The following is a 13,924-nucleotide window of genomic DNA, read 5'->3' as shown; positions in this document are numbered from 1 at the left end:
TGTCGTAGTATAGCATAAAAATTCGTTTTCATTCCAAAGAAATGACTAGCGATATCGAGAGTGAATCCGTGAAATAATATAGGGAATATTACAAAAACATTGGTTATAATACAAGCAAAAGTCAAATAATCCCAAATTAACGCGCAAATTAAACGAGCAATCCACGGTGCTATTCAAAACTAAAGTCAAAAATTACGACTTGAGGTCCTTTTTCTGAACTTGTTCGGACTGCGATGGATGACGAAAAACGGCATCCAAATCCTGTAAAATTCTTTGGCTTACAGGGTGGGTAGGAGATATCATTAAGTATTGTGGAACCATATGTCGATGCATGGGGTATAATTTTACGTCGGTGTAAGGAAGGTTCGCCTGTTTAAGTATGGCGTGCATTCTAATAGTCGATGAGAACGGTGTCATGGCATCCTAATGCGAAAGCCGTTGAGACGAAAGAGAAGAGAACAGTTCAACCGAATTCCTTACATGATCTCCGTGTATTAACAGCCAGCGCGGGGGAAGTAGATTTTTTAAGGTTGGATTATCTTCTAGGAGTGAGAGATATTTCTCTAGGAGGAGCTTTGGCGAGAAATCGGAAAAATAGTCAGGATCCCCTCCTAAACATAAAAGAGAATCAACAATTTCATTATAAAATGGAATCTAAAGAATGGCAATCTCACCCATTGCTGGGACCATCGCATGAATTTCTTCCAAGCCTGGATAGTTCGTAAAAAGGTTAGCAACTTATATATAGCAAGAGTGAATACTGTTGCTTATTCCTACCTTTATTACAAAGATAATCCAAGTGTTCATTTAAGTCGTAGACACCAGAAAACCTAATCGAATATATTGCATTGGATTCGAATTACTACCATTGTAAAATCGTATACTTACAGCACCATTCCTTGAACCCTTGGATGTGCAGTAGGCTTTGATTGATCCCAAGGTGGTACTAGGAGTCGACGTTTTCGCCCTCGTTCTATTGGCTTGCTATTCTCGTTTCTGGGGACGCTCTTATTAACAGCTATTGCAGAAGCTTGCTCTTGTCCACCTAGTTTTAGGGAGTGTCGTAGGGCATCATGAATAATGGTTAACGCTGCAATGTGTGAACCAGCTCCAGCACCAACAATGTACACCTGCGAAGGATCGCCTCCATGATACCTTTGAAAACAAGATTGAATTATGATTAGATCATAGATGTCAAGTACACTTGCTCATTCTATTTTCGAAATATATTACCTAATGTTACGATGAACCCAATGAATACAGCTTTGTACATCCTTGACCATATCGGTTATATTGCCCTATAGCGTTTGAATTGTGAATTAATATGAATAGTGATACTATCTGATATAAGCGTAATATTGAATAACTGCTTAATTACTTCTGGGAAGAGGGTTATATCTGGAACTACTACGGTGTAATTGTGTTGAGCAAGCAATCTAGCTACCAGAAGTGCGGTCGCTTTACTACTAGTCCTCCACATAGGGCCTTGGACAAAAATCAACACAGGAGAGAGTGTTTGTGCGCCAGCCAAGGTGCTCTCGCTAAAGTATATATCTAGCCTTTTACCGTTAGGAGAATTATAGAGCTTATCTTTCCTGTTTAATAAAAATCGAGTTATTAGTATGGTGATATGTATAATCTCGCCAATGTAAATTATGAATGATATTCATACTCCACTCTATATACGATTGGGCCCTGACCATTTATAAGATTATAGAGATAGTCTGCAAAGACGCCCCACCCAGGATTGGTTACAATATCCCATAGATATTCAAGGGATGTAAGGCCAACTCTGAGCGTTCGGTGAGGATAAATTGGCAATACAATATTTCCACTGGGACGGTGGACTAATTTTATGAGGCATTGAAATTTGAATTTAAGTTATAAAGAAAAATTAGAATGAGAAAGCAAGACTATTCCAAGACAAAAAAAATCGTCTACTTACGGTAGACAAAATAGAGAATCCAAGAGGATAAATAGGAATAGACTATGTATAATGATATAAAGTTAGGATGTAAGTGACTCAATAGAACGGGTACGCAAAAAATTCAATGTATCGTCGGTAAAATTCGAAAGAAATTTTACATCGCTGAATAATTGATAGACTCACCAATGAATGTAAATGATACAGGGGCTGTGAGAGGTAGAAAGGCTATGAAGAGAATCAAACGCGTGGCTAGCTGCAGCTTACGTAGCAATGTCATTTTGACGTCAAGAAATGCTTGACGAAGCGAGGGTAAAGAGAGACTATGAGAAAAGAACTATCGAAATATAGATTCGGAGCTAAATTGCTGCGTCTCATGTGTGATTATTTGTCTTCTATGCACTAAGTACTAAGATAAATTTCTTTGGATCTGACTGATTACTCGAGTTTTTAAAATTGTAAATAGAAAAATTAATGGGAGGATCCGGTCAAGTATGCAAATTCTTTCTCCAAGGTCGTTGCTATTTTGGGGATCGATGCAGAAATGAGCATCCCAATGCTGGTAGTAGTGGTCTCAACACAAGCAGTTTTGGTATATAAAGTTTGATTGGCGAAATAAATTAGCGTCGAGCTATAACCTTTTATCAACAGGCTCTACAGGATTCGGCGGCGGAGGGGGGAAATCTGGCGGCGGATGGGGCAGTGGCGGTGCTTTTGGTCGTTCTGGTCAAAATCAAGCAAGCACCAAATCGATGACCGCTGCAACGTAAAAGCTTAATTCGTTTTTTTGATATACTTATACATTGCTAACCAATGCACAATGACTATGTGCCACTTGTTCTAGAAATGAATCACTTAGAGAAGATTTAACGAAAGATCGTCCTGTGTGGAAATTATCATGCTATGGCCCTGCCAAACACGAGCCTAATCTCATTGAAAACACAGATTTTTCGCCGGAGGAATCACGTTTGGAATATTATAACAGTGTGAAATTAACAGGCAATGATATGCAATATGTAAAGATTTCTTTTGATTGAATTTCATCACTCCCGTAGGAATATAACTAAATCTTGTATTTAGCAAGCTGGAATGCAACAACTTTCCAACAATATGGAAGCTCAGGTAGCAAATGTAGTTAACAACCCTGGAGCGGCAATTCAGCATATAAATCAATTGAAGTCCCAACAACAAGGAAATTTGGGAAGTACGGGTGCGACATCTGTTGGAGGTCAACCGTCGGTATTTGGTCAGCCTCAACCAAGTGTATTTGGTGCTGGAGCTGGAAACACATCTACTGGAGGTTCGGTATTCAATTCTACGGCACCATTATCGACAACACAGTCTTCACTATTCGGTGGGACGTCCGCTTTTGGCAACACGATGGGTCACCAAACGAGCACATCAGTATTTGGACAACCATCATCATTCGGCGGAGGTGCATCACAATCTCCATTTAGCGCCTTTGGAACTCCACAGCAACCACCGCCACAACAACAGCAGCAGCAGCCTTCCGCATTCGGACAAACATCGAACTTGGCCTCAGCTAGCCCGTTCGGATCATCCTTTGGAGGAAACATCTCCGGCCCTTCAACTTTTGGTAGTATAGGAACAGCTGGGGTATTTGGACAACCAACTCCAACTGCATTTGGTCAAACACTAAACACCGGCAATACAGGTGGGGGCACAAGTGTCTTTGGCACCGGGGCATCAGGTACATCGCCTTTCGGCCAAAGCCAGAGTGCTTTTGGAGGGGGTGGTGGTTCTACGCTTGGGCCTAATGGAGGTGGCGGACTGTTTGGAATGGCAGCTGGAATTGGATCAGTGAATCTACCCCCTGGAGAAGATGAAAAGAATTTGAGCACTGAAGAATTGGAAGCGTTCACCCGTGAAACCTTTGAATTTGGAAAGATACCTGAACGAGAACCTCCACTTCGTCTCCGGTGATATCACGTCTTTTTGTAATCTTTGTTGTTCCCCTCATCTCTTTAGATATTTTATAATGTTTGCTTACTTCCTTGTGTATATAATCCTGCGACAATAAAGACACTCTAATTCTTGACCTGAAATACATCTGTGCATTTTTTGATTTTGCAGATTTACCCGATTTTCTCTCAGCTACCATACTTGGTCTGAATGAATGCATATTTGTTGTACAAGAATTACTTTTAATTTACATTCCCGAATAATTAATATCTCTCTCTCTTCCTTTAGGCATCTCTCACCATTTCAACTACATCGTGCGACCGCCCCACACGCCTGCCAACCCCTTCTTCTCTTGATTGTTTGTTGTTATTCTCTCATTTTATTTTATTTTTTTTTATTGCATTGCTGGAGTATCGAGACAAACACTCCATCACATCAGCATTCAGAATTATAGTCCCCTCCTCTCTTTAATCTCGTTTCAATACCTAACTTATTCTACCTCAGATAATGCGCGCAATATGTATTAGTGTGATTATTCTTGCTCTACCGTTTGCGTCAGCGCAGGGTGGCAAGTGGGAAGTGATTGGGAGGACAGGAGTCCCAGCAATGCATGCTGTTTTGACCACAGAGGATAAAATCGTTATTATTGACAAGGGTAAAGACTTCAGCTAAACTTCTCATCGTTCAATATAAATTGATGTTTTTTGCACTTTTGGCGTAGCTGAGCCATCCGAACTTACGTTTGACGACGGGTCATTTGCGTGGGGATCTGAATACGACCTCAAAACTAACCAAGCGCGTCCTCTACGGCTCTTGACCAATAGCTTCTGCTCTTCAGGTTCATTTTTGGGTATGGAATACAAAAACTCTCGGCACAACCAAGTCGTTTATTGAGGGTTTTGTTTTGTAGGCGATGGAACTTTGGTTGAATCTGGCGGAGAGATGCAGATAAGAGACGAGGAAGAGCTACCTGCCGGGGATGGATTACAGAGCATACGCATTTTCACGCCCTGTTCAGATGGCTCTTGTGAGTTCACCGAAGGTCCCAAAGGCGCTCGCCTTAGTAGCAAACGCTGGTATGCATCTTCCCTCACACTCCCGGATGGCAGAGTTATGATTGTTGGTGGCAGCACAAAGGGTCAAGGCGCGGTATCAGCCATGTACAATAATCCAACCTATGAATTTTATCCTCGCAAGCCAGAAGATGAACCTAACTATGAGTTGCCGATTCTACGCACTACTATACCCTACAACCTATACCCACAAGTGCATGTACTCCCCAATGGCAATCTTTTCATTCTATCTAACAAGGACGCAGTATTATATGACTACCAGAAGCATTCGACTGTGCGTGAACTGCCTCAAGTCCCAGGTGTGCCACGCACTTATCCACTCACGGGAGGTTCAGTTCTTTTGCCTCTCAATCCCGATGATAATTACCGAGCAGAAATCCTGGTGTGCGGAGGTGTAAGCGCTATGGAACGGACCATTGAAAGTGATGACACCTGTGCCCGTATAACACCGCTTGACGACCACCCAGAGTGGCACATGGAGAAGATGCCAAATCGTCGCACTATGCCGGATATGACATTGCTTGCAGATAGCAATGTACATATTGCAAATGGAGCTCAGCAAGGATTTGCAGGATATTCAAATGCTCAATCCCCACAACTCGTCCCCGTTCTCTACAGATGGCGCGAACCTGAAGGTCAGCGTTTTGAGAAATTGATGCCTAGTGATATTCCCCGGATGTATCATTCCGTCGCGATGCTTTTGCCGGATGGTCGAGTCTGGGTCGCCGGATCAAATCCTCACTCTCGTATCTCAAAGGAGACAGAGTTCCGTGTGGAGGCCTTCATTCCAGATTACCTCCTTACTAATCGGCCTCGACCGGTTCTTGTTGCATATCCTGAAGTTATTAACTACGGTGAACATTTTATTATCAACGTTGATATCGGGTCGGCGGATACACCCACAGAATTGCGCGTCGTATTGGCTAATATAGGGTTTTCCACTCACTCTACGCACATGAGCCAGCGCCAGATATGGCTGAGAGCTGCAGTGCGAGGGGCAGTTTATTCACAGCCGCAACTACTAGAGCTGGTTGTGGAAGCCCCTCCCAATGCAAACCTCTTCCCACCAGGAAATCATTGGCTTTTCGTCTTGGCTAATGGTGTGCCCGCGGTTGCAAGGCAGATAATGTGTAAGGACAATTGATTTACTCTTTTATTTTTCTTTTTTTTTTTGTTGTTGTATCTAATTTTATAGTTTGTTTTATTATTTTGTTTTTTTATGAGACTTTTTGAAAAACGCAATAGAGATTTCCGAAATGCTTTGTGAAATGATTCTACCAATCTTAAATTTACTATTCCCTTTTCATCACTTTCTCGGGCTAAATGGGGTAGCCGAAAACAAATATTCTTGTTTAATTTGGGAATATGAGGAATAGTCTTCTAAGACCAGAGGTGCAATTATATCTTGGCATGGGGTGAGTTACTCTTGGTAATGATAGACTAGATATGGTTAAAAAGGGGGAAATAGTATGCTGTACTCAGAAATGAGACAGATATTCAGTGCATAGACACTGCGCTCATTTCCATATTAATTAATAAAACCATAGAAAAATGCGTTGCGTGGATTTTTTTTTTTTTGATCGATCCGATAAAAACTGTATTATTGCACATTGTTTATTTCAGTAAATCTACGTATGTTATTTCTAATCTGAAAGATATCATGATGAAGTATGGCACGAAACGAACTCGTAATATATTCAAAACAATTTATAATTGGCTAAGTCGTTGCTTCAATTCTTTAATCATCTCACTTCGAGGAACAAGCGCACCAGGTCCCTGTGACACATCCTTCGAACGCATATCTTTGATGCGCACTTGTCCCTGATCAAGCTCACTTTTTCCTATAATAATTGCGAATGGAATACGGAACCTTTCGCATGCATCAAACTGATTTTGAGTTCGAGGCTTGACCTTGTAGATGAACTCTGCCTTAATATCAGCATCCCAGAGCTCAGTTGCAATTTGCATTCGTTCCTCCAGCAATCCATCACCAACTGCCATCACAAGTACCTCCGTTTGGTTGCTCTTGATCTCAGCAGCATTGGCCCGCTGAAGCAGAATTGAAAACACACGCTCCACGCCAATTGAAACACCGACACAAGGAATCTTATTGGCAGGGCTGTTCGCCTTCTTCTTGCTGCCCATAAACATACCCACCAGCTCATCGTATCGGCCTCCAGCAGCGATAGAGCCAACACCAACAGCGGATTCATCAATCTCATCCGGATTATCGCGCTTGGCGGGACGTTTAGCTCCTTCAAGTTTGGGAGGTGCAGATTGCTGTGTCACAGCCTCGTAAATGAGACCGGTGTAGTAATCGAGTCCACGAGCCAAACTCATATCGAACGACATCTGAAATGAGGAGTTGTAGAAAAACATTAATAGTCATTCCACTATCCAAAAATTTACTGAGAATCCACCTTATCAATGATATTCAAGCATTGTAAATATTTGAATAATAATTTCATGTCTTCGATACCTTCGCTAGCACTCTTGCTCTTCATTAACCTCTCATCATTTGCAAGTTTTTCCAATAACGTTTTGCAGCCTATAAACACAGCAAACTTAACGTTATAAAGCAATAAAATTAAATATGAACTCATTTACCCTCCAAACCCTTTCCATTCAATTTGACATATTCGCCAATCATATCTGCCACTGAGGTGTCCAAACCTTTCTCTTCGGTCATCTCCTTTCGTACGTCTTCCCAGGGTAGCTATGGTAATAATAAAATTGCAGTCAATACTAGTCCATTCATTAGAGACTACGCTAGAAGAGCTACTTTGTCAAGTTTATCGACGGCAGATGAAATTGGACGAATTTTCTCAGAAGGAACGCCGCAAACTTCAAATATTCCATCAAGAATTTTACGGTGATTAATCTATATTGATAATGAAATGGGTTACATCAAAATACTAAGCTTTCACCATAGAAAGCTATATTACCTTAATTGTATATTCTCCTATATCCAGTGCTGTCAATGCTTCACATACAACACGCAGAACTTCAGAATCAGGCACCATCGGATCATAATTGCCTGCAATATCAAAATCGCACTGATAGAATTCGCGCATCCTCCCCTTTGTCATTGCAGGCTGGTCGCGACGGTAAACTTTTGCGAGGTGATATCGCTTAATATTTCCGTATTCCTTTCCATTCATCGCGACAAAGCGTGCAAACGGCACGGTTAGATCATACCGTAGCGAACATTTTTCACCGCCCTGATCTTCAAGATCGTATATCAATTTACTGTCTTCACCATATTTCCCTGAGAGAATTTCCTGTAGAAATGTAAACTAGTATTATGGAAGAGCATAACATAATATATGGAATGTATTAACCTTAAGCTCAAACACAGGAGTGTCAATTGTCACGGCACCGTGTTTCTTGAAAACGCCAATAATTGTCGAGAAAATCTTTTCGCGGATGGCCATCTCTTTGTCATTATAATCTCGTGTTCCCTATAGAGAAGTGCACATTAAATCAAATTCTTAATTCATTTAATAAATTGGCGCATACTTTTGGCGTCTTCAGGGTGAAGGCAATAGCTTTAGACTTCTCCTTCTTTTCTACCGCATTTTTGGGAGTTTCTCCTTTAGTAACGAGCTGGTCGACACCGTTTTCAGACATTATCAATTCTATTATAAAAATAATAATTTCTTTACAGTACAAGTGAAGTAATATATAATCAACCTATATCAATTAATGAAAATATGTGGCTTAGTTTATTTGTGGCTTTAATACTTGAATGGAATAATTTCATTTACGATGCACATTTTTGATGTGCAACAATTAATCATATAGAGGCCAAAGAAAAGGTGGTATTATTCGAGGAGAAAAAAATAATAAAAGAGAAAAAAAATCCACGAAATATCCATTCCATTTTACAAAAGAAAGAAATATGAAGCTTTAAACTACAGTTCTCCCAAACACGGAATAAAAATAAAAACAGAGAAATAGAAAATGTCAAAAATAAAAAAAAATAAAGCATAGAGGAATTAAGATATTTTGATCGTTGAAAACTATTTGTAAAATTGCATTAAACTGGATTCATTCATGTAAAAACGGGCAATTGTCTCTATTCCGACAGTTAGGCCAAAATTTGCACTTTACTGTTCGCATCCAGTCCATTTTTTTACGCCGCTTTGATTTATCCTGTTCATCCCGGTGATCTTTTTCCCTCTCTCTATCACGATCTCTCTCAAAGTCACGGTAATTATTCCGTCGACGTGACGAGTTACCTTGCTGCTCGTCATGAGAAAGTTTGGATTTGAAGAGTTGATCTTGTGACTTTAACGGATGCTTAGTGTGTTGCGGTGGAGGGTGTGACTGCTGTTGCTGCTGTTGCTGCTGTTGCTGCTGTTGTTGTGGCTGAACACCACCAAGTATATTGTTCAACAGTGCAGGATTGTTTATAACTTGCAACAGCGTCGATTGTAAATCAGTGGGTTGGTTTGAGCTCACTGATGGTATGGGATTTAACAAAATAGGCATTTGAGGCTGTGAAGCGGAGAGTAAATGACCAACACCAGGCTGGCTATATTGCTGGGGTTGTTGACCGCCACTACCATGTTGGTTATAGGGAGACGATCCAGACTGTGGGTGAAATGGTTTTGACTGCATAAATGACTGACCTAATTGGCTAACCGAATTGAGAAGAGATAAAACTTGTGACGAATCAATGGATGCTGAAGGAGTATGTGATTGCGAGGGCAAAGGCATATTTGGATTGGACTAATAAAAAAAAATAACGACAGTAACATTAGCAAAAATATAAAAATAGCCTACGCTATCCAAAATTGACTAGTATAGTATTTTTTATATAGCTTACATTAGTTAGAGCTTCGCTATCGACCGTTGGAATTATAGGAGTCTCTTTATGTTCTTCGTATTCAACGTCCGGTTCCGCGGGGCTATCAGGGATTTGGCTGCTATCGAGATACACGATTGATAGCACGTGCTTTTCACGTTCGGCTTGGATTTCCGACTCTGGGCTTATAACTTTTACATCAAATCCGTCGTTGAAATCGGGTAGTTGAAGAGCTGATTCAAATTGAAATTATTAACCCTTATACCTCTAAATTTACATCTGATAATACTTACGAAGAGGAGTATACCATTCTACTGTTGTTATTGTTGTCTCCAATTGTCGTTTTTTGAAGGCGCCCAATCCTTCTTGTTTGTCCAAATCCTTCGCATTTCCATACATATGAGGTGTAACGTTGCCCTATAAAAAACAGCCCAATTAATGATTTTTTTTAAGATTATACGGACAAATATTAATATTTACGGCCTTCTCTTCAACATCTCCATGGTCAACCTCAAACACTTTGACCTGGCATAATAAGTGGTCAGGTGCAAATCTCACAGATTTTCGCTTCTTAGAAGGTTTGTTAGGGGCCAAATCGTCCACGTCAGTCTTTGTTGTATCACTTTCAGTGGGCTTGGGGGCCTTAGCTTCACCACCACGAGTAGAAGTATATTGTATGAGCTCATCAAGCGATATTGCTTCTGGTTTTCTAGTTGAAAGTCGCACTAATAAAAATAATTTATAAAAATTCACATCCTACTACGAATGAAACCCAATTACCTCCAGAACTATTGGATATACTAGGTCGCTTCTTATTTGCATCATTACGGCTCTCAAGCAACTGGTCAAAGAAACCAGAGTTATTGCTTGTAGGAAGCAGCTTGAGTTTAGATTCGCCAATCTTTTTGACAGGGTCCGTAGGTTTCTTGGTAACGTTCGTTTTCTTGTTCTATCATTTCATAGGTCAAAACAATCAATCATTATAAATTTATGCAAAAATAAACAATCAAATATTACAATATCCGTATTCTGTTTGCTAGGAACGTTGCTAGCATTTTCAGTAAGTTTGGTTTTTTTGCGTGGTTCTTTTCAAAGAATTAGGCTAAATGTTAATAAACTATGTTTGTCAGGATAATTTATAGAGCCAATATGTTTACCTTCTTCTTTATCGATACTTCCTTGCCGCTTTTTAGATTCGCTATCAGGTACAGCTGGTTCAACTAAATAAATAATATAATTAAATAGCTAATTTTAATAAAATTATTAATATATAAATACCTTGAACAAATTTCATCCATTTTTTTTAGCAGAGCGGAGGCAGCATCCTTTACTTCTATATGATAACGATTTTTTAAATGTCACTACTTAAAGTTAAAATAAATAATAATAACGTACTATCATCCTGAGCTTTCTTTGATAATTTTTTTGCGTTTTTTCCTGCCCCTGATTCTCGTAGTGCATCAACTGTCATGGGTAAGCGATCAAAAACCTGCAAAGCCACAAAAATGAAATGTGTTAGTCACGTGACATCGGTGTGAAAAAAAAAACAAATTTAAAAATCAAACTCACCTCCAGAAGCTTCATCACAAGGTAGCCATCCGTTTCTTGCGAATATGTTAGCCATTCATTAAGAATTTTGGGGCCATTTGTTTTCATAAATCTACGACAAAGAATTATAATAAATATGTTGAACTTGAAAAAATGTTCTATAATGTATTACTCTTGTAATATGTGAGGATCTTTTGTCGATATCAAGGCATTGATAATCATGGATTGCTGCGCGAGTTTGCCAATCTTAATGCAGCTCATCAACCGGATAAATTCGTTGACGAAATCGCTTTTACTAATTCCTCCTGAGGAATCTAAAATATTAAAAAGGGACTCTAGATTGTCGTCATTTGATAATGAAGTTGAGGGTGCCTGAATAAAGAGATGTGTTAATAAATAGTATAAAAACATAGTTATATCATTCTACAAATAATACCTTTGAACTCGTGTCTATCGGTGTAGTATATATCGCTTGCTTACTGCCAGGGGTTGAGGTCAGGGTAGTTGCATATTCTCCAGAAGCTACTTGAGGGTAGTTTATATTTTTGGATGTTATTGAACCTTGCAGGTTAGTCGTGAGTGCTGCAGTTTGTATTTTGGATATTTTATTATTTGACTTCTCCTTTGACCTTCTTCTTGAAAACCATCCTTTAACCTGTAAAAGACAAATATTAGATAAATGATGTCCTTTCACTATTTTAGTTCGAAACTCACTTGTGACTCCAGACATCCGATTTGGGCCGCCATAGCCCTCAGGGCATCTTTCTCCGGCATGGGATTCTCCAAAAATTTCTTCTCTAGGTATTGAACGTGGTGGGGTTGAAACATAAAGCGTGGTCGAGATCCCGATAATGCTAAAAAAAAAATACTCCTCAATATCACATACACGTCAAATCAAATACACGTATATCTTCTTACACCCAGTGCTTGCTTGTGTATCTACATTTACTGTAGGTGGCGTGGTGTTCTCAGACCCCTCTGATACAACCTCTGCATCATATAGAGGGTCCATTGCATTTTGGTTAAAATTTTCTGTCACGGGAAATGTCGTGACTTGCTGTTGCGCTTCAGTAGCGATTCCAGCACCTGCAGGTTCTGCAGTGTTTGCAATGACAAAATCTGGAGATATAAAACCAGCCTCCGTCAAGAATCGTGCGAGATCCGTCATTGATACACCTTGGAGTGCGGCATCATTTGGAAAGGAAAATTCTTCCGCCCCAGATGTCGTTCTTTCAGCCTCAACTGCCCCCGGCTCCGTATATTGTTGGGCAGAAGAATATTCGGAAGAGTCGTTACCGTTATGAGTGAACTGAGAGAGAGCAGCGGCCAAATGATCTTCGTTCATCTTGATGGAGATTTCTTTCAATTACAACTTCTCCTTATTATTCTCTCCCTTTTCACCTTATGTTTAGTGGTTAAAAGAGATTAAATAAAATGTCCACAGGCAATGGTGCCTTTCCAGCCAGGGCTACTAGCTCTTCTTTAGCAGCAAATTATTCCTCCTTACTTATTTCACAATAAGCTTCAGTCCTATGCTGTTAATATACAATTGCACACTAGACCAAGGGAGAAACTTGTAGGGATGTTAAGAAACAAGAATTAAAAAGTGAATTTGATATAAATAAAAATGCTGCACATATATAAGCAAGTTCCTTTTTAGATCTTGCTTCATCGGCCGAAAAAAAGTCGAAAATGAAGACTCTTTAGATTTTGTTTAGTTATTTTGTTTCTCTTTAGGGAGAAACGCGCGTATAGGATGTTAAAAAATAAAAAGCAATCTCTTTAGAAAAAATGCGCCGCAGTGATGACGTAGTAAAATAGACGATCGAATCACATCCATTCCTCAGCCAAGATTTATAAAAACTGAGTTTTAATAAGAGTGCAAAAATGTTGTATACCCTCGATTCTAATGTTAACAGCAGTTGTTAGGTTAATCGGAAATAAAATATTATACCAAGCAAAAATGTGGTACTACACTTAACTTCTGCTTCCTGCGTTATAGCAATCATGGTAGCTAAAACCCAGTGTTAATACCTTTTCGGTCTTTTCTTTATTTAATAGGTTTTATTATTTATAATATAATAATTGCTCCATTCATGATGCTTACATTGGATTTTCGAGACCAATTAACAAAGCTCATAATACTTGAGGTTTAATCGTTGTTATAATGGGTAGTTTTTTTAATATCTCTTACAAACTTCCATGAGAAGTAATTATGACGAGAGTTAACAATTTTAATTCAAGATTGGTGTGGCAAATATTGATAAGCCACATGCTCTAAGAATTAATTTATTAAGCGTGGGTTATGTAGTATATGAGTTCAAACATGAATAGCATCCCTAGTTGCAAAATCCACAGCATTTCAACGAGTAATTGTCAGGCTTACTTTTTATAATTTTCTATCTCACTCAATGCCACGATTGAAATCCATACGAGACAATTATTACCATTATGGAGAATATGATGAACACCATTACAATGACTATCAGCGCTTACAACCCACTAAAATTCCGCGAGAATGGTCAAAAGTTATCCCTGTAATAGCATATTGTACGTCCTCGATACTAATGACACTGACAAATAAATACATGGTCTCGGGAACTGACTTCGATATGAATTTCCTATTACTATCATTACAAGTATTAA

At 39.4% G+C, this 13,924-nt stretch overlaps 4 protein-coding genes across 4 annotated transcripts; 2 read left to right on the top strand and 2 right to left on the bottom strand.

The window, feature by feature from the left end:
- Positions 1–192: 192 nt before the first annotated feature.
- On the bottom strand, positions 193–2,204 carry VTP21DRAFT_7221 (uncharacterized protein; the record flags this gene model as incomplete). Its single annotated transcript, XM_069397939.1, has 10 exons — positions 193–423; positions 481–611; positions 675–710; positions 778–830; positions 889–1,155; positions 1,234–1,298; positions 1,379–1,595; positions 1,673–1,847; positions 1,946–1,987; positions 2,111–2,204. 10 exons carry the CDS (start codon positions 2,202–2,204, stop codon positions 193–195), a joined length of 1,311 nt encoding a protein of 436 aa, XP_069255448.1.
- Positions 2,205–2,398: 194 nt separating this feature from the next.
- Positions 2,399–3,868, top strand: VTP21DRAFT_7220 (uncharacterized protein; the record flags this gene model as incomplete). The annotated part of the gene is made up of 4 exons (XM_069397938.1): positions 2,399–2,516; positions 2,576–2,690; positions 2,769–2,940; positions 3,005–3,868. The coding sequence occupies 4 exons, from the start codon at positions 2,399–2,401 to the stop codon at positions 3,866–3,868; spliced, it is 1,269 nt and encodes a 422-aa protein (XP_069255447.1).
- Positions 3,869–4,354: 486 nt separating this feature from the next.
- On the top strand, positions 4,355–6,064 carry VTP21DRAFT_7219 (uncharacterized protein; the record flags this gene model as incomplete). Its single annotated transcript, XM_069397936.1, has 3 exons — positions 4,355–4,502; positions 4,569–4,697; positions 4,758–6,064. 3 exons carry the CDS (start codon positions 4,355–4,357, stop codon positions 6,062–6,064), a joined length of 1,584 nt encoding a protein of 527 aa, XP_069255446.1.
- Positions 6,065–6,627: 563 nt separating this feature from the next.
- On the bottom strand, positions 6,628–12,623 carry VTP21DRAFT_7218 (uncharacterized protein; the record flags this gene model as incomplete). The annotated part of the gene is made up of 21 exons (XM_069397935.1): positions 6,628–7,272; positions 7,330–7,340; positions 7,400–7,468; positions 7,528–7,636; positions 7,703–7,801; positions 7,866–8,201; positions 8,262–8,381; positions 8,440–8,558; positions 9,162–9,654; positions 9,752–9,963; positions 10,024–10,147; positions 10,211–10,455; positions 10,511–10,679; positions 10,748–10,815; positions 10,888–10,950; positions 11,126–11,219; positions 11,300–11,390; positions 11,451–11,650; positions 11,715–11,933; positions 11,993–12,132; positions 12,197–12,623. 21 exons carry the CDS (start codon positions 12,621–12,623, stop codon positions 6,628–6,630), a joined length of 4,053 nt encoding a protein of 1,350 aa, XP_069255445.1.
- Positions 12,624–13,924: the final 1,301 nt, after the last annotated feature.

The sequence above is a fragment of the Calcarisporiella thermophila genome, assembly GCF_041956535.1.
Source record: "Calcarisporiella thermophila strain CBS 279.70 unplaced genomic scaffold VTP21scaffold_3, whole genome shotgun sequence".
Taxonomy (NCBI): domain Eukaryota; kingdom Fungi; phylum Calcarisporiellomycota; class Calcarisporiellomycetes; order Calcarisporiellales; family Calcarisporiellaceae; genus Calcarisporiella; species Calcarisporiella thermophila.
This window is presented reverse-complemented; position numbering and strand designations above follow the sequence as displayed.